General features: G+C 43.6%; 1 protein-coding gene and 1 long non-coding RNA gene across 2 annotated transcripts; both read right to left on the bottom strand.

Moving 5' to 3' along the window:
• Positions 1 to 5,258: 5,258 nt before the first annotated feature.
• Positions 5,259 to 8,554, bottom strand: LOC311009225. Its single transcript, XR_014596626.1, has 4 exons — positions 8,494 to 8,554; positions 8,287 to 8,361; positions 5,740 to 6,990; positions 5,259 to 5,605 (listed from the first exon to the last, which is right to left on the bottom strand). It is a non-coding gene; the product is annotated as an uncharacterized lncRNA (long non-coding RNA).
• Positions 8,555 to 10,397: 1,843 nt separating this feature from the next.
• On the bottom strand, positions 10,398 to 15,371 carry LOC311008853 (V-set domain-containing T-cell activation inhibitor 1-like). Its single transcript, XM_084002777.1, has 3 exons — positions 15,272 to 15,371; positions 13,919 to 14,269; positions 10,398 to 11,810 (listed from the first exon to the last, which is right to left on the bottom strand). The coding sequence occupies exons 1-3, from the start codon at positions 15,330 to 15,332 to the stop codon at positions 11,620 to 11,622; spliced, it is 603 nt and encodes a 200-aa protein (XP_083858903.1). The 5' UTR covers positions 15,333 to 15,371; the 3' UTR covers positions 10,398 to 11,619.
• Positions 15,372 to 18,206: the final 2,835 nt, after the last annotated feature.

The raw sequence follows: 18,206 nt of genomic DNA, 5'->3' as shown, positions 1-18,206 counted from the left end.
TAAAATAAAAAACTGTCGCCATATCTCTATACTACCGCCGCTCATTTCCATGTCAAAGTTGGTGGAGTGGGCGCTTGGGCGCCCTCACGTCAACTTCCTGCTGAGAGTCAGAGTCATACAGGTTATGTGTGTGTGTCAGAAGAGGCAAGAGGGAGGGGGGCGGGGGATAGACTGATCCTAGGCCACCACACAACACAAACTGCTGCCAAATAAATTGTATTTCATTCCTAAAATTAACATAGACCCATATACCTACATGTAATTAATTGGGTTATGTGAAAAATGTAAAAAAAAAAACAACAAAAAAAAACTTACCCCCAAACTTTTTACCCCCAAAGGGTACGTTTTTTTTTTTTTTTTGGCGACGAGGTGGGGGGGGGGGGGGGGGGGGCGTTGCAAGGGATGGTTCGCCCAGTGCGTAAATCCAGCCAGGACCGCCTCTGGGTCTAGGCAATGGAACTGGGCTGTGCACCGGAGAACAGGCCGCTCAGCTGGCAGGCGTGGAGTCGTTCAGCGTGGTCGGCGTCACGGATATGGCCGCTGCATGAGAGCACAGGTAAGGCACGGCTACTCCCCTGGTCCCTCGCTACCTAAAGGAGGTTTCTGGCCTCCCCTCTTGCTACGCACTGATCAACACGACGAACTCAGCTGTCTTCACTGCCGGCAGCACTATAAGCTGCGAACAGCACCCACCCGCCACAGCGCCACTGGCTCCCAAAAAGCTCAGGCCGACGGCGCTCACTCACGTCCTCCCGTCTCTCTCTCCCCCCGTCCTTTCCTCTGCCTCTTTTCTTCCCTGCCACTGACCCCCGTCAGTCTCCTCCCCCTCCCAGGTGAACTGCATCAGCCCCTGATTGCCCCCCACTCCGGGGAGTTCCTCCGCCCCACGCCGCTCCCTCACTACATTATGTTCATTACCGTAACAAAATTACATGTTTTACACTAAATCTTTCCTGTAGTGTAAATTTCACTAATAAATAAAAAAATGTAAATTCAGTAATCTGAAAACACTTGACAAATAGTTCCTGTACAAAAATAAAATTTGAAGTTATCACTCATTCCCATCCAAATATTTACATATACAGCAAGTGTTACGGCAATGAAAAGCTGTTACGGTAATGAAAAGTTTTGTTACGGTAATGACCTCACATGGCATTCATACACAGAAGCCTACTAGAAAGCCTACACAAATTAGGCTATATGGTCCAATCTTTTTCACTGTTTATCATGTAAGGCTACATTAGAAGTACTGAATGATTAGATTGTCTTCGGTAATGAGAAATTAAGCTTGACTTTACAAAAAACAATGAATCAAGAGCTGCAGCTGAATCGATGCTTGCAGAACTGCGAGCGGGAAATCTTCATAGAGGGATTTTCGCTCAGAAAGACCTTGTGGAGATTCTCTAGTGTGTCAGTGAGTGACCTCTTCCTAAAGATTGCACCATTTCTCCTGATTTCTCCAGTTTTTCCATTGATCACGGTCGTGATGTCATCTCTGTGAAGGAATGTGTAGATCTGCCTTCTCATGTCGTGGCGTCTGTTCTGTACAACCTTCCTTCTGTCTGCCAGCTTCCTTTTTGTCTGATGCAGCCCTGCAGCATTCTTTGCTTCAAGACGTTTTATTTTTTTTCTCAGGTTGTCGAGCTCCTTGTTTTTCGTCTCTAGCTTTGTCAGTGTGATCTTCAGTTTTTTAGTTAGCTGGATTTTTTTCTTTGCGGACATTGTTCTTTTAGGTGTTGATGTCGTTGGACCAGAGGGTGATTGTGTTGCATCACTAAAGGTCTGAGTTCTTCTGGTTGATGGAGTGTCCTCCTGGAAGAGAGAGTGAGACAGTGAGTGACTGAGTAAGACAAAGTGTGAGTGACTGAGTGAGTCAGAAAGTGAGTCAGTGAGTGAGTGGAAAAGACAGGAATGACAGTGAGTGAGTGAGAGAGAGAGAGAGAGAGAGAGAGAGAGAGAGAGAGAGAGAGAGAGAGAGAGGGCAAGTGAGTGATCGATTGGTTGAGTGGGTGAGTGCTGAGATATAAAAGCAATAACACCTTGTTACAGGATTGTGGGGTGTAATTTTCGTCCCTGGGCTGTAGCACTGGTCTGGGCTGTAGGGGTTGGTCATCTGTGCCGGAGACATCAGATGGAGGGCTGTCGTTCAGAATTGCCTGGAGGCATTTTTTCTTCTTCTTGAACCTCTTTGAGTTTTCATTCCACTTTGCTCTTTGTTTTTTTTTGCTGTTTAGCAGTTAGCTCTCCGATAGACTTTAAAAGTCCCTTCTCTTTTCTCTTCTTATACATGCATGTATTACAGAATATCAATTAATTCTTCATTTCAATAACACATTTTTTAAAATTGAATTGCAACTTTATGTGTTTTCTTCTCCCAAATCTCAAATCAACCCCTAAAACTCAACCCCTGAATCCTAATCCTACCCTCACTGATTTATCTGGAAAGTGATTGGATAAGAGAGCCACGTGCCACACACACACACACACACACACACACACACACACACACACACACACACACACACACACACACACACACACACACGTGTATTTATGCAGTTGTGAGGACCCTGTTCTTGGATTACTTTGTGAGGGCCACCACTTCCACTGTAGCTAGAATGGTGCAAAAAATAAATCTAACACTAGGTGGGAGTGGGGAGTCAGAATGTGACCTTAAATTTCAGAAAACACAAAATGTTTTACTTCTAGAGTTGTGAGGACCGAAGACTGTTGCCGGGCAGATTTGCCTGGTTTTTTTTTGTGTTTTTTTTTAAGTGATTCTCACAGCTCCAAGTTTTCTCACCAAGCCAAAGCCATCAGCATTAAATAGATTTGTTACTCAAGGTTTAAATGGACCAACAAGAATGTTCTAAGTTCTGTACATCAAACAATTCCAATAAAGCTATGTAACATGACCCGAAGGTGACATCATAAATTGTGTTGTTCAGTCCAAAGCTTTTATGTTCACGATATTGTTTGACTATAAAAGGTGTATTAATTTATTGTGCTTCATATTGAAGAGCATTGCAACTTGGGGCTTCTGCACTTATTAATTTCAATTAGAGGTAATCTGTTTTAATGTACTATATTTAAAAAAAAATGACTGTCACTGCCACATGTCACTCCTAATTTCATTAACATTAAATTATGTCCATTTGGTTATCTGTAATGACAACTAAAAATTTCTTAGGCACCTAATTAGTTCTTTAGTTTTCTCCCCCTTTGTTACACTATAAAGGGTTTTTCAAATGGCACTATAGTGACTAGTTTTTAATCATTATTTATATTTTATTAAATTATTAACAACTTGTCCTCTTTGTAAACCCCCCATTTACAGGGCAGAGGATGTTGTTATGAAAGCCCTTTGAGACAAACTGTTTGTAAAAATGGGCTATACAAATAAAACTGCCTTGACTTGCCTTATTGAAAACATATGTCTGTGTACTGGAATGAACCCAAGCTGCCATTTAATAATCTTGAGAAATGTCTCAAGACATTGTGAAACTCAAGACTCAACTTCAACAGAAAGTACTTTATTTTAAGTACAGGGATTCTACACTGCACACAACCTTGTTTTAATAACTACATAAAGTTTTATGATGCACAACAGCTAAACAACTGTAAAGAACGGCTGCAGTGACACATTCACATTATCAAATGTATACTAGACTACTAGAATACTGCTAGAACTTCCTCTTTTGGGAGGTGATTGTGTTGTACACCTGGTTTTTAACATCTGTCCATGAACGGTTTCTTAGTGCAGTGACACATTCACATTATCAAATGTATACTAGACTACTAGAATACTGCTAGAACTTCCTCTTTTGGGAGGTGATTGTGTTGTACACCAGGGGCCGTATTCACAAAGGATTTTAGGGCTAAAAGTAGGTCCTAACCGGCGAATTTAGGAGTAACTCCTAAAAATAATGGGCGTGTCACTCTTAAATTTAGGACTCCTAACTTTTTTCACTAAGAGCAATTCACAAAGGATTTTAGGCCTAAAAGTAGCACCTAAGTCTAGGAGAGCTTAAAAGTCCTCAAGAGGACTCCTAACTCACTAAGACCTATTCACAAGGAATTGAAAATGACTGCGAGACGAAATGTTTTGGAGACTATGGAAGACTGTGAGTTAATGAAGAGATATAGGCTAAATCGTGAGGGTATTAAACTTGTTGTGGAGTTAGTGCGGGATGCAATAACAGCCCCGACTAACAGGAATAATCCAATTAGTCCCGAAATAAAATGTCTCGCAACACTACGCTATTTATCAACTGGGAAAATGCAACTTTGCAATGCCGACGATTTAGGACTATCGCAACCATCAGTCAGCCGTGCCATAAATCAAACTATCAACGCGCTCTCTAGACCACATATCATCCAACAGTTTATCCGGTTTCCTTTGGGCATTCAACAATTACACAGGATTAAAGCCAACTTCATGGCAATTGCAGGTATGCCCGGTGTGGTCGGTGTTATAGACGGGACGCACATAAAAATAATCGCGCCATCAAATGGTGAGGACGTGTTCGTCAACAGGAAGAAAGTGCATTCCATCAACACGCAGGTTGTTTTTGATGCAAATTGTAACATACTGGATGTTGTTGCAAAGTGGCCTGGAGCTACCCATGATTCACGCATTTTAATGGAGAGTGGTCTGAGGCAGCTTTTTGAGAGGCACCATGTCCCTGTTGGCTGTCACTTGCTGGGTGACAGTGGCTATCCCTGCAAGACATGGCTCTTGACACCCTACCTCAATCCACAACCGGGAGCACAGTTAAAGTATAACATGTAAGTGATTACGCAGATTACGCTTAGTCCTATAGCTCTTTGACGCCTTTTATTTGTTGAATCCATATTTATTATTGTTTACTGTTTTCCTCCATATATGTTAGAGCGCACAAACATACACGAAATGTTGTGGAGAGAGGAATTGGGCAGATGAAACGTCGGTTTCATGTCCTCCACGGCGAAATACGCCTCACCCCAGACAGGGCAAGCGCAGTCATCACTGTCTGTGCCATTCTGCACAACCTCTGCAAGCGGAGGAACATTCCACAGCCGGACGATGATGACGATGAAGAGGACGATGACCACGATGATGATGATGATGGCGATCAACATGACGATGAATTTGGCCGTGTGGAACCGAGTGGACTGGCATTTAGGGATCACTTTGTAAATACACATTTTAGGTAAACACCTTGGCAAAAATCAGTCAACACACATTTGTGTAGTTCATAACATTTATTCTTTCAATTTTTCTATCTTAAGACTGTAATATTCTGTCTTCATTTGTATTAGCCACTCTTTTGCTTTGAGGACCTTTCTTTGCCTTTTTAAAACCCTCATTTCCATCCTCAATTTCTTCTCCAACAGTGAACTGGCACCAGCAGCAGGAGGGAGAGGAGAGGCAGTGGGTGCACCAAGAGGGAGAGGAGGAAGAGGAAGAGCAGGGAGAGGAAGAGCTGTGAGAGGAGGTGCAGCTGGAAGAGGAAGAGCTGTGAGAGGAGGTGCAGCTGGAAGAGGAAGAGCTAGGAGGGGGAGAAGAGGAAGAGCTGTGTGATGTGATGCTGCAGCTGCAGCTGGACTTTGATCTTCATTTCTCCTGTGGGGAATATATATATATAATTTGTAACACATTTTTGGGAAGTGGGTTGACCAGTTGCACATTGTAATTCTTCTGTAAATATTAAACAGAAAGGTTTTTCATGTAGCCTATTGCAATCATTGCATGCATACCCCTCAATCTCCTTTAGCAACTCGGCTGCAGGATCAGCTGCACCCTCAAGGCCAGTTATGCTTATGTCCGAGCCTAGGACGGCGTACACCACCGACGTGACCGGGGACAACGGCTTTGGTGCAGATCCTCCTCCAACAAATTAAATTTCAGTTTTATTCACGTTTCATATCACTGTAGCCTTTGTTAATTGTAAATTTAAGACATGCAAATGCATTTCCCAAAAGGATGCAAGCAATGTTAATAATGGACTTACCTGTAGCCGCGACAGCTCTTTTATAGTCGGCAATCTCCACCCTACACTGTGATTGCAGGGCATACCAACGTTTTTCGCAATCGTCGGTAGAGCGACGCACAGCAGGGAAGGAAGCATTTATCTTCACGCAAATTTCTTCCCATGCCTCCAGCTTCTTCTTACTGGTCACTCCAGCCCCGAATCTACCCTTTATTACCCCCCTCCGCTCCAGCACAAACTGGGCAAGTAGTAGCAATTGATCATGGGACCAATTGGCCTTTCGCTTGCGTTTCACTTTTTCATCATCCATCATGATAGGGGGACTTGAACGGCGGTATGGGCTGTTATTTTAAGTGTTTAAGTGCTGAAATATGGTAATTGAATAATACTTTGCAGGGTGCTTTTAATTGCCTCCTTGATTTAATGCATTTTACGTATTTTTATTGTTCGCTTTCTCTCTCTCTTGAACGTGCAGGCTACAACGTCATTATCATGGTCTGCACAAACTTGTCATCATGCGTGTATTCTGCTAACGGCACTGTCCATAACTACTTGATAGGAATTCATTTCTAGCCTCTATTTCCTTGTTTTTCGGTGATTTAGTGGGCTCGTCTGAACAACCAATCACCGCACTGAACACTTCTAAACTCGTGCACGAGAATCGACGTAATCCATAGCAACGGCGCGTCACTCTTAGTTCACTCTTAGTGATTTATCCTTAGTAAGAGTAGGTCTCAGCGGCTTTGTGAATAACTTTTAAGAAAAAACTCCTACGTAAAATGTTTTAGCGCGAGTTAGGAGCACTCCTAGCGGTAAGATAAAATGCTTTGTGAATACGGCCCCTGGTTTTTAACATCTGTCCATGAACGGTTTCTTAGTGCCTGTTCAGCATCCAATGCTTTCATGCACTCCTCTTTCCCAGGAACTCTTTGGAGGGTGATATACTTTCCCAGCTGCCTCCATACAGCTTCTTTCTCCGCTTTACTCCAAGGCCTGCGACGGGAGCCTTTTGGGAGCTCTATAACAGAAATCACACATGGCATCCGCATTATTTATCAGACCTTCATACTCTGTAGTAGTGAAATAAGTGGCAACATACAAAACTAAAACCCTCTTCTTTCACTTCTACTACCCTGGTTGACATAAAAAAAAGGTGACAGTAGCCAAAATGAGAACGAGTCTATCATGCGTTAAATATACAGTTAAACAATAAAACCAATGACCAAAGACTTTTTCTTGGTCAATTCAGTTAAGTTAACAACTAAAAAGTGACTGTACTTCATCACTGATGTGAAAATCGAGTACTGCTAAGTGAGACATGCAAATGATGTTGCATTAATGGCAGCAGTTTGATGAAATAGCCAGAAACGTTAAGTATAGCCACATGGTTATAAATAGCATAGAATAACAACCAGTCAAAAAATGTCTATTTTATATATAGCTGGTCAAAAGAGAGCAAATATCTGCCCTAATGAATGTGAAGCAGTTTTTCTTTTCTGGAGAGAATGTGACATGATCACCACCTGGTCATAAATACATGAGGATCTCTGTGGTAAAGATGCCAGCCATAACCACATGCTGCTATTCAATTAAAGAGGAACTATGCAAGTCAGGTCGCTTTTCCGCTGTTATGCTAACCCTCATCCTGGCCATGTGCATTTGTTTTCAAAGAAGCCGGTGAAAAGTTAATCCATGGAGCGATGGATAACGTTATTTATCATCTACCATGTTACCATGTTTATATTTGCGTAGTCTTATCTGTCATAAACAAGAGATTACGGGTGACGGGGCGCGTTACGTTTGTGTGGCGGTGCCGCAGAGACAAGAGCTGGGACACCGGGTCGGAGGTTGTGATCTTACGAGGTTGGTTTTCAGCCAAGAGACGTTAGGTGGAAGGCAGAGAGCCTCCATTCTTTTTAATTACGGTAAAAGTTAGGATAGTTAAGCTACAAATCCTGCATAGTTCCTCTTTAAATTACTCACTACTGGAGTCGTCATTTTTGTTTATCCTCTTGTACTTTGAATTCATCTAGTTATTTTGTCTACTACAACTTCTACTTGAGTTCTTTCGCTTAGTAACAGTAATTTTACCAATCTCCCCTTTTTTAAGTTAAGTTAGTTAAGTACCTGACTCCTCTGTCCATTTAGGAGGCCTTCATGTGATATTAGCTTTATTAAATTTTTTACTTGTTATCTTTTTTCAAGGCATTATTTTTTACTGGCCCGGTTGGAGCGTTCTGGTGGCCCTGAGGGTTTTAAAAGTACATCCGGGCCACTGGGGCCATTTATATTGTCAGCCCCTGCGTGTTCTTACCGTCTTGAGCAGACCGAGAGCCCTCTCCTTTTCTTTCCTTTCCCTTTCCTTTCCCATCCTTTCCTTTGGAGGACCCTTCATGAGAAGAAATGCAGCAAGAGGAAAGATTATTGGAGTATGACATGATGAAGGTCAAAATTACTTGAGCAATGCTAGTACTGAGGATAAAGACCATGGTTGGACAGTACAAAGAGGAAATAGGTTTACCTGTCCCTCCCTTTTCCTGCACATGCCCAGGTTTGGAAATGGACGGGCTTCTCGTTTCTTCTAAAGAAAGAGAGAGAGAAAAAGAAAAGTCTGCATAAACATTACTTACAACAGATTGTACGTACAGGCAACACAACATGAACGGATTTCAAGTCATATTCATACCGTCTGAAACTTGAAAATTCCACTTTGCTCTTTGTTTTTTTTTGCTGTTTAGCAGTTAGCTCTCCGATAGACTTTAAAAGTCCCTTCTCTTTTCTCTTCTTATACCTGCATGTATTACAGAATATCAATTAATTCTTCATTTCAATAACACATTTTTAAAAATTGAATTGCAACTTTATGTGTTTTCTTCTCCCAAATCTCAAATCAACCCCTAAAACTCAACCCCTGAATCCTAATCCTACCCTCACTGATTTATCTGGAAAGTGATTGGATAAGAGAGCCACGTGCCACACACACACACACACACACACACACACACACACACACACACACACACACACACACAGTTCTAACCTCTCTCTTTCCTTCCTTCTGTATTCTTCTACAAGGTCTCTCTGGCTGCTCTTTGTTTCGCCACATCTCCTGATCTTAATTACAAAGGTTATACAACATTATAGAACATTATATACATTATTAAGCATTAATATATAAACTGTGTTAATTAATGCTGAAAATAAATGAAAAAAAAAAAAAAAAGCTAAAATGGCTACAGCTAGCTAGGTAGTTAGTAGATATGAGAAGGAATGCTGCTACAGTACAGTATAACCCCTAGAAAACGAACCACAACATTTGTAGCCCTGATTATACATATATAATAAATTACCGTAACACTTCATTTCATTACCGTAACAGCCTTGCATATGTTACGGTAATGAATGCAGAGCATTACGGTAGTGACTGGCAGTTCCATGTAGCTAGCAATAATTAGCATAGCTAGCATGACTGGGCAGAAATATTTTCACTAACAGTTTGGCTCTATAAAAGTTACTTTTCCACAGAATATAAAATAATTACCTACAAAACTATTTTAAATATACCCTGTTATGGTAATGAACAGTAGTAGTGTGCCAAGGGGTGTATATAATTACAATTTTTAACATATCTACTGGAAGAACTTGAAAGATGATCTTACCTGGTAGCCATTTTGCAACTTCTCTTCCACACAAGGCATCATGGGACAAAAACCTTTATTTGTTGGTACACAGGGATTTTAATCGAGCCAAATATCTTTGTTACGGAAATGAACTGTTCATGCCCCGGACACATGTATTTGGCCCAGAAAATAATTATTCACAAATAGTTGGCCCAAAATCGTAACACTGCTAGTTAAAGGGTATAACTCCAACCATTTTTTGTATTTATACGTATATTAAATTATGGGGATTTATTGTGATAATTTTGGGTTTAAGATAAAAAATAAAAGCCCGGACACATTACGGTAATGAACTTCAAGGTTGAAATGTTGTCATAAAATGTAGAGTAATCCATCAAATGCAAAGACAACAGTAGTCCTACAATTAGTACATACCATAGTTTGATATACAATGCAAAAGTATGATTTTTTTAGTAGTTTAGTCTATCAAATCCTTACAGACATGTCAAAATGCAATTTCGTGAGAATCACCCAATTACGAGATCTTTTCTCGTAATTACGAGATAAGGCGTCTAATTTTTTTTTCATCCAGTGAATGCAATGTGCTTCCGTAGGCTTCTGTAAATGTTTAACAAGAAGACAGAAAGGCTCAAAGGGGAAGGGGAGGGGCGTAATACCATAACAACTATTCATATCTGTGGTTTGAGAAACCAAACCTCCATCTCAACATGTCAACACTTCGTGACATGTAAAGGGGAAACCGGTTGAACTTCCTGTATCAACATGAAACAAGAGTAAACATGTCCAGAGTTAAACGTTTATGTTTTATTAAAGCTTATACAGTGATTAAGGTGCTCTGCGACATAAAAACAAGCGTTTGGAACGCAGACAGTAAAACGACTTTGATTGAAGAAACATTCTAGTTGTTCATATTCTAATTCCTCATCATTCAGAAACTCAATGTATATATGGGAGAGTCCCAATAAGTACATTCCAATAGAATTATATACATACACTTCTTAAAATCATTCCTTTGGAGCCCAAAACTAGACAAACTAGATGAAGCCTTGTGACTGTTAATTACACTAAACACACAGATGCCTTGTCAAATGATAATTACTGAATATAGTCCCTAACTGTACAAAGTTAATGGAATGGAAAACAAATAAATAAAGTATACATCTCGTGTTGCCCATTCTGTCCAGCAGGGGGTCTGAATGGAACCGACTTTAACTGCTGCTCAACTCGCTTTAACCATTTAAAAGAAGCGTAACAGGACTTTATGATGTTCCTATGTCAACCACATGCTTTTAATGAGTGAAACATTCTGTTTCAACACATTTCTTTGGCTTTTAGACTTTTTAAAAAAAAAACCAACATTTTCACAGACCTTTCCCTGAGAGTTGTGAAAAAAGTTTTGTCCAGTCATTCTAACTTTTACACAAATGTCTGTAGTCAGTATTCAGCCGGCAGGATGGGGATCACCGGAACGTTTCCATCATCCTGTTGTTAAAATAAGTTGCTGTTTAGCTTTTCAAACATTTTCACTGCCGTCAGGAACATTTAAATAAAAATACATTGATTTGATCCTGTTGAGACATTTATGTTAAATGTCGTAATTGGCAAATTAATGATCATTTATGGACAAACATAGGCAAATATCCACAGGAAGCCTGTTGTATCCTTAAAGGGCAAATATAAATATATAAATATATAAATATATATATTTCTGCGTGGAATGGAGTTTAGCTGGTATTTGTGTTGGGGGGTTGGTCAGTCTGTCAACAGTTGCAAATAGGGTTTTCGCCTTATTAGTGTTGTTGTTTATGTGGTCCTACGAGGCAGTGGGGTTGAGGAGGCGCTGTGCCTGGATGGAGATGGTAACGCAGGCCAGCCGGTCAGATCACAGATATCGGGGTGCTGGGTCCTGCCAGTTATCCGTTCTCCCATGTCACGGGGAGATGTTCTTCTCTTTGGCTTCGCACCAAGTGTTATCGCTGGTAGATTTATTACATCTCAGCAGACTCTTATCCAGCACTGTCATGCTTTACCCCTAAGCCTCGGCTGCGCCGATACTTAAAGCCAATCACCGCCACCATCGCCACCGCCGCCACCACCGCACCAATGATGGACAGAGTGAGAATCATGTGACTTCTCCCTCCATCCTTGTCTCCTACATCCTCGCTTCCTTCTTTCCCGGCGTTTGGCCCTGTGTGACCTACGGAGGAGACAGGCATGACATCATCATCATCGTCAAACCAACACACCCCATATGGAACCGGTCATATTCAATAGTTGACCAAATATTTACGGAAATAGAGTCAATTTTATTTAAACAGCAATATAGAATATAAACACACACAGACATCATGCACAGCGAGTTATGTCCTCTTTAAAGATAGGACTTTATAAACTCGTACATTTAATACTTTTTCTCGTAAAAGTCTCATAATGTTGCCGACCTCTCTCTGCTCCGTTTGTTTTGTTTTTAACCAATGGTCCTAATACGACATCGTGGTCTTGAGGAACGCAAAATAAATATTCCTACTAGACATGGTAAAGTACTGAATGATCTTAAAGGGATAGTTCGGAATTTTGGACATAAGACCTATTTTCCAAGTGAGCCGGTGTGTTTGAGACGTCTGGAGACGTTTTCAAAAAATTTAATTCAGTTCTTCTAGTTGCCGAGGTCGCTTATGCTATGGCTAACGCAAGTCAATGGTTCCTAGCTAGACAGGCATTAAAAACAGTCTTGCCCACTCCACAGTGCACCCGGGGCAAATCCATTGTAACGGCAGACTATCGATGTACATATGTGTTGATAGAATGTTTGAAATAAAACCAACCTTGCATTTTTAAGGATTTATGTCTCAGCAGCAGCAGCAGCGTGTCATACTTCCTAGTAGGCCATGGCAGCGGCGGAGTGATATCACCTAGCGCTTATAAGTTACCGGTTCTATGATAGTTTGTTTACCTGCTGTCATTGCTACAGACGCAGAGTAGCCTGCAGTGCTAGTTTCTTCAATCTCACAGAAATGGCCACTTTTGGAGAATATACTGAAACTTTTGAAGACTCTGATGAGGAGCGTCTGTGGAGACCGAGATAGCTGGAGCTGAGAACCGGGACCGAACAAACTGAGACTGGTGGTGCCAGGAGGGAATCCCCCGCAACACGTCCGAGGGTCTACGGACGGAGCAGAGGTCTGGGTTCGCGGTGCGTAATTGTCCGGTGTTTGCGTGAGGTCCAAGTGCTTTTCACCCAGGTCTGAGGGCGTGAGTCCCGACAATTCGTCCCGGTTCGATTGGCTATTTACGGCCAGTATTTCGGGCGATGCGTCTTAGAGTTTTGAGTCCGACCGAGAGTCCGCATGTGTGGATTCGCGGAGCCGCCCGCTGCCCCGTGTTGGTCTGCGGTCCAAGGGCTTTTCACCCAGCTTTGAGGGCACGAGGGCCGACTATTCGGCGGTGTTCATGTGCCTATTTACCGGAGGGAATCCCCGCAACGCGTCCGAGGGTTTACGGTTCTCCGGACGGAGCAGTGGTCTGGGTTCGCGGTGCATAATTGTGGCTTTACGTGGCCGTGGGCTGCCCGGTGTTTGAGTGAGCTCCGAGGGCTTTTCAGACAGCCTTGGGGGTATAAGTGCCGACAGTTTTGCCCGGTTCTATTGCCTATTTACGGGCAGTATTTCGGGCGGCGCGTCTTAGAGTTTTGAGTCCGACGGAGCAAAGTAAAGTTCCGCTGCTGCTGAGAAACTAGTTCCTCAAAAATGGATGATTCATGCGATGCGAGGTTAGTTTTATTTCAAATATTATTCTATCAACACAGATATGTACATCGACAGTCTAGTGTTTTAATTGATTTGCCTCGGGTGCACTGTGGAGTGGGCAAGACTGTTTTTAATGCCTGTCTAGCTAGGAACCGTTGACTTGCGTTAGCCATAGCATAAGCGAACTCGGCAACTAGAAGAACTGAATTAAATTTTTTAAATTTTTTGAAAACGTATCCAGACGTCTCAAACACACCGGCTCACTTGGAAAATAGGTCTTATGTCCAAAATTCCGAACTATCCCTTTAAATACACTTCTTCTGTGTTCTCTGAATACCAGAAGTCTATCTGAAGGACCTGGAAGGACCGGATCTTCAGACCCACCCGGGTTCGTGACCCTCAGACCCACCCGGGTTCGTGACCCTCAGACTCACCCGGGTTACTGACCCTCAGACCCACCCGGGTTCCTGATCCCCAGACTCACCCGGGTTCCTGACCCTCAGACTCACCCGGGTTCCTGACCCTCAGACCCACCCGGGTTCGTGACCCTCAGACTCACCCGGGTTCGTGACCCTCAGCTTGATGGTGTTGAAGATGTCTGGGGCGTTCCTCCTTCGGCGCCGGCCGTTCTCCAGGCCGAGCAGACATTGGTACGTTCCGGTGTCGTTCAGGGTGACGTTCTTCAGAACCACCGAGGCGTTTCCATCCTTCATCTCTGGATCCTCCAGCATCACCCGGCCGTAGTAAGTTTTCTGGTACTTCTTTTCTGCGAGGCGGTTGTCCCGGTAGAAGAAGACGAACTCATCCTCGGGGAGATCTGGTCTGATCCACACCAGAAGCTCAACCACGCCGTTCGGCGGGCCGCTACACGTTAGAGTGACGTCTTTTCCAATCGTCACCAAAGTTACGTCTGAACACAAACCAGAAAATAGAAATGTCACGACCTACCGATGCTACAGAACCATACTAAACAACTAGAGCCGTATAACATTCCCGAGGATTACCGAAGTATTCCGATTTCCATGGATATTTACGAACCAATAGAAATAAATGAGAACGTGGTCACAAACTACAAATAGCCTACAAATCACTTCTAACTGGATGAACCTTTTCTACGACTTCTGGTCAATTATTCAAAGGCTGATGGACCGCCTCTCTTAGGCCCCGCCCCCTTCTCTTAGATACGTTCCAGGCGAGGCAATAGGCTCGTTGGAGATCAGCCAGGCCGGCGCAGAATCGATCGGCGGCGTTTGCCGCACAATGCATGCTGGGTAGTTTTGTGTCCGACTTGATCCCGACTTGCTCTGACGTCATGAACATGTGGGCAACGATGATCCCACGAAATCAAGGCGGTCGCAGTTTTTTAGAGCCAGGCGCCGCAGTTGCTCTCAACCGACTGCAAGCCCCGGGGCATGATGGGAAACACCATCATCTAAGAGCCGAGGGGTATTCCACCAAACTCGCTAATTAAAGCGGCGCTTACCTGGTTAAGCCTGGTTAGAACTAACGCCAACTTCCACTTGTGGCTAAACCCGTTCCATTAATGCATTTCAGCCGCGCCTTGTTGAGGCTTATTCAAGCCAGCTTAAAGTTGTCTTGTGTTACGCACGTTCACGGGATATGAAGCCAGACCAGAACCGTGAATGTCGAATCATCGAGAAAATGGCAGAAAAGACCAGCGCAAAAATTATTGATGGAACTGTATGAGGAGTACAAACCCATCATAACCAATAAAGGGAATACTGTAGTGATCAATAAAAATCACGAGGCTGCTTGGGCAAGAATTACCGAGCGATTAAATACGGAAGTACCGTTAAGAGTAACATGTTCATGGTCATGCTCGGAGGTCGCAGCTAAAAACAAATATATTCCGTTTCCGGTGGCAGGTTTCCCGAAAAGCGCACAAGCTTACTTTCACCCAAGGCGCCGCTCAGCAGGACGAGGACCAGCGTCCCGGGTCCTAACAGATACATGACGGGGAGACCAGAGTCCGGCTCAGACAGGCTCAGTCCCGCCAGGGCCGTACCCAGGATTTTAGAAATACTGAGGTCATAATTGCGGAGGTCCGAACGTAAGCAAAGTTTAAGAGGGTGGGTCCATAAGGAAATGTGTATTTGTAACTGACACTGTGTGTGTGTGTGTGTGTCTCCTTTGTCTCCTTTGCTCTTTACCTCAGCCTCCTTTTCTGTGTCTATCTGCTGTTGATGATCTGCTCTCTCTTTTTCGTTTCCTGTCTCTGTGCCTTCAGTATTTCTACCTCCATCCTTGTCTCTTTGTTCGCTCTCATCCTCTGACTGTCCCTGTCTTTTCAACTCCTCTCCACTTGTCTCTCCTGCTAAGAAGGAATTAAGCAAAATAATATACACCTACTTAATATCAACTTTAAGACACACTTAATAACTCAAATACCAAAAATACAAACTCAAACACAGTACATGACAAGCAAAATGTAAGTCATACAATTTCACTATATGTCTTACTAGATATGTTGTTAAGTTAAGTTACAATGAGATTGAATAATTATGATTGAATTTAGATCAGAGGACAGTATGGTTTGTTTAACAGCAGTGTGTATGGGACATTGATAATCCTATCCTGGGGCAACACCTGGTCTTCTCATTCACCTGTCTTTCCTTTTTTCCCCTTCTCATCCTCTTCTTGCCTTATCTTCTTCCCAAATGAGAGCAGGGTTTGACGTGCTCTCTTCATTATGTCTGAAGAAAGTAAACACACAACAACTCAGCTGAGGTGATAAAGTAACATTAACAGCACTGGGTAACATTGTATTACTGGCCTGGCCTCTGTTAGGATTAACATTATAAAAACTAGTTTTAGAGTTCCAGAAGAAGTACTACACTACCCACAATCCTATAGTGTAACAGCGACGTCTGTGATTGGTGGAGCTCGCTGTTACCATGGAAATGTTAAACAAACCCGCACATTTCATGTTCGCTAGTAACTGCTACCACTGACCTCTACAATCGTTTAGAGCTGCTATGATTTCACTTTCTGACCTACTGTGGTTCCAGGCTTAAACCTCTTTATATGAAACGTCAATGAAGTAAATGAATGGTTAATTCACGTCCGGAGCCGTTAAAAAAGTGGTCGGTCACTGTTGAGCTCTATGTTATCACTTGAGATGGTTGATCACTAACTTGGATGGCACTACTAGGCATGAAGTCGCAGTTAAATTAATAGTATCGTTACATGTGAAAAACTGTTGCTTCGTATCACTCACGTGAGCTTGTTGGCATGCTTTTATATTTACATCAACGGACACCACGTTTTAAAGTTTTTAATCGTGTGGTTTATTAAAATACAAGCAACCTGGCCTGTATATTCCAGTTACCAATTTCCATGTCTATTTTAGGAAGTAGAGAATGAGTCGGACTACAAATCCTTACCGCTGATGGTTCCCAAATGCCGCTGTCTGGGCTGGAGCAGAGACAGTGGATATATATGGGGCGTTCACACCGAACGCGATAGACGCGAATTGAGCGGCGACTCTACATTGAAAACCAATGTAAATGGCGCGATGACACGCGATTCAGGCGGAGGCGGCGCGAATGGAGCGTCTGGCGCGATGAGACGCGGCGCGAATGGCGCGAATGGCGCGTCTGACGCGAATGAAGCGAATGGCGCGTCTGACGCGGCGCGAATGGCGCGTCTGACGCGGCGCGAATAAAGTTGAAAATATCGAACTTTTCAGGCGGCATCGCGCCGCGACATCCAATCAGCGACGAGTTCAAGCCGACAGACAGATGAGCTGAGATGGACGGGCTGCATTACCAAACCCGACTCGGGAAGACCGGACCCCGGCGCGACGGGGGCCGTACCGGCCTCACACCGTCAGGGCTGAGCCTCGATCAGAAGGACTCAGGCCCCCGCGCGACACCGGGCAATCGGTCTTCCGTACGCCACATTTCCCACGTCCGCCCGCCCGTCGGACGGGGATTTGGCGCTGGGCTCTTCCCTCTTCGCTCGCCGCTACTGAGGGAATCCTAGATAGTTTATTTTCCTCCGCTTAATAATATGCTTAAATTCAGCGAGTTGTCTCGTCTGATCTGAGGTCGAATGTGGCCCCGACTCTGGGGAGAGGTGCGAGGGACGTGGCTCCCGGAGGAGGCTCACGGACTCTGGCATCGGGTACCCCGAGGCGGAGGAGGAGGGTCCGCCGACGTGACCCGCCGGCTCCCCTCAAAAATGAGCGTCATGCTCGAATGAAGCGAATGAAGCGAATGAAGCGAATGACGCTAAAAAAGTCCAAAATGATCAAGCGGCGCGATACACGCGTCTGACGCGATTGTATTCGCGTCTATCGCGTTCGGTGTGAACGCCGCAGTTTCCCCTTCCCGCTGAGGTAGTCTACCCACAAACCAGTGCAATGACCAAAGATGGTATATTTACGACAAGATAACCCACTCTGTAACGGAAACCCATGGTGATGATCGGACAGAGGACCAAGTTGTTGTCCATGCAAAGTAAAGTTATTTGGAGGCAGTTATCGCCTTTTTTTTTTCACAGAAAAAATACAGAGGACATGACCTCGGTGTCCTCAATGGTAGTTACGGCCCTGAGTCCCGCACCGTGTCCGGATGTTGAAGTGGTGGTTTACAACGAGAGAAACCATATAGTGCTGCTGCCCTGAAGCCACGCCCCTCGTTTACAAGAAATCACGTGACAAGGATGCTGCATTCAGGTTGCGTCGGACATCAAGTCAAATCTCATTTTTAAAGTCAAAAGTCAGTTGATTTCGCCTTTGCAGAAGTTGAGTCACTAAAGACTGATATGAAAAAAGTCAAAACTGCCAATGAAAGCCATGAACAGCAAATAGCAGACCTGAAACT

The sequence above is a fragment of the Eutrigla gurnardus genome, assembly GCF_963514095.1.
Source record: "Eutrigla gurnardus genome assembly, chromosome: 23".
Lineage (NCBI taxonomy): Eukaryota > Metazoa > Chordata > Actinopteri > Perciformes > Triglidae > Eutrigla > Eutrigla gurnardus.
This window is presented reverse-complemented; position numbering and strand designations above follow the sequence as displayed.

Excerpts from the sequence above, each read along its gene's own strand:
- LOC311008853 (XM_084002777.1), bottom strand. The coding sequence starts at position 15,332 with ATGTATCTGTTAGGACCCGGGACGCTGGTCCTCGTCCTGCTGAGCGGC. Across the intron at positions 14,270-15,271 it reads GAGCGGCGCCTTGGGTGAAA|ACGTAACTTTGGTGACGATT; the intron begins GTAAGCTTGTGC and ends GTTTGTGTTCAG. Across the intron at positions 11,811-13,918 it reads GCTGAGGGTCACGAACCCGG|GTCACACAGGGCCAAACGCC; the intron begins GTGAGTCTGAGG and ends TCTCCTCCGTAG.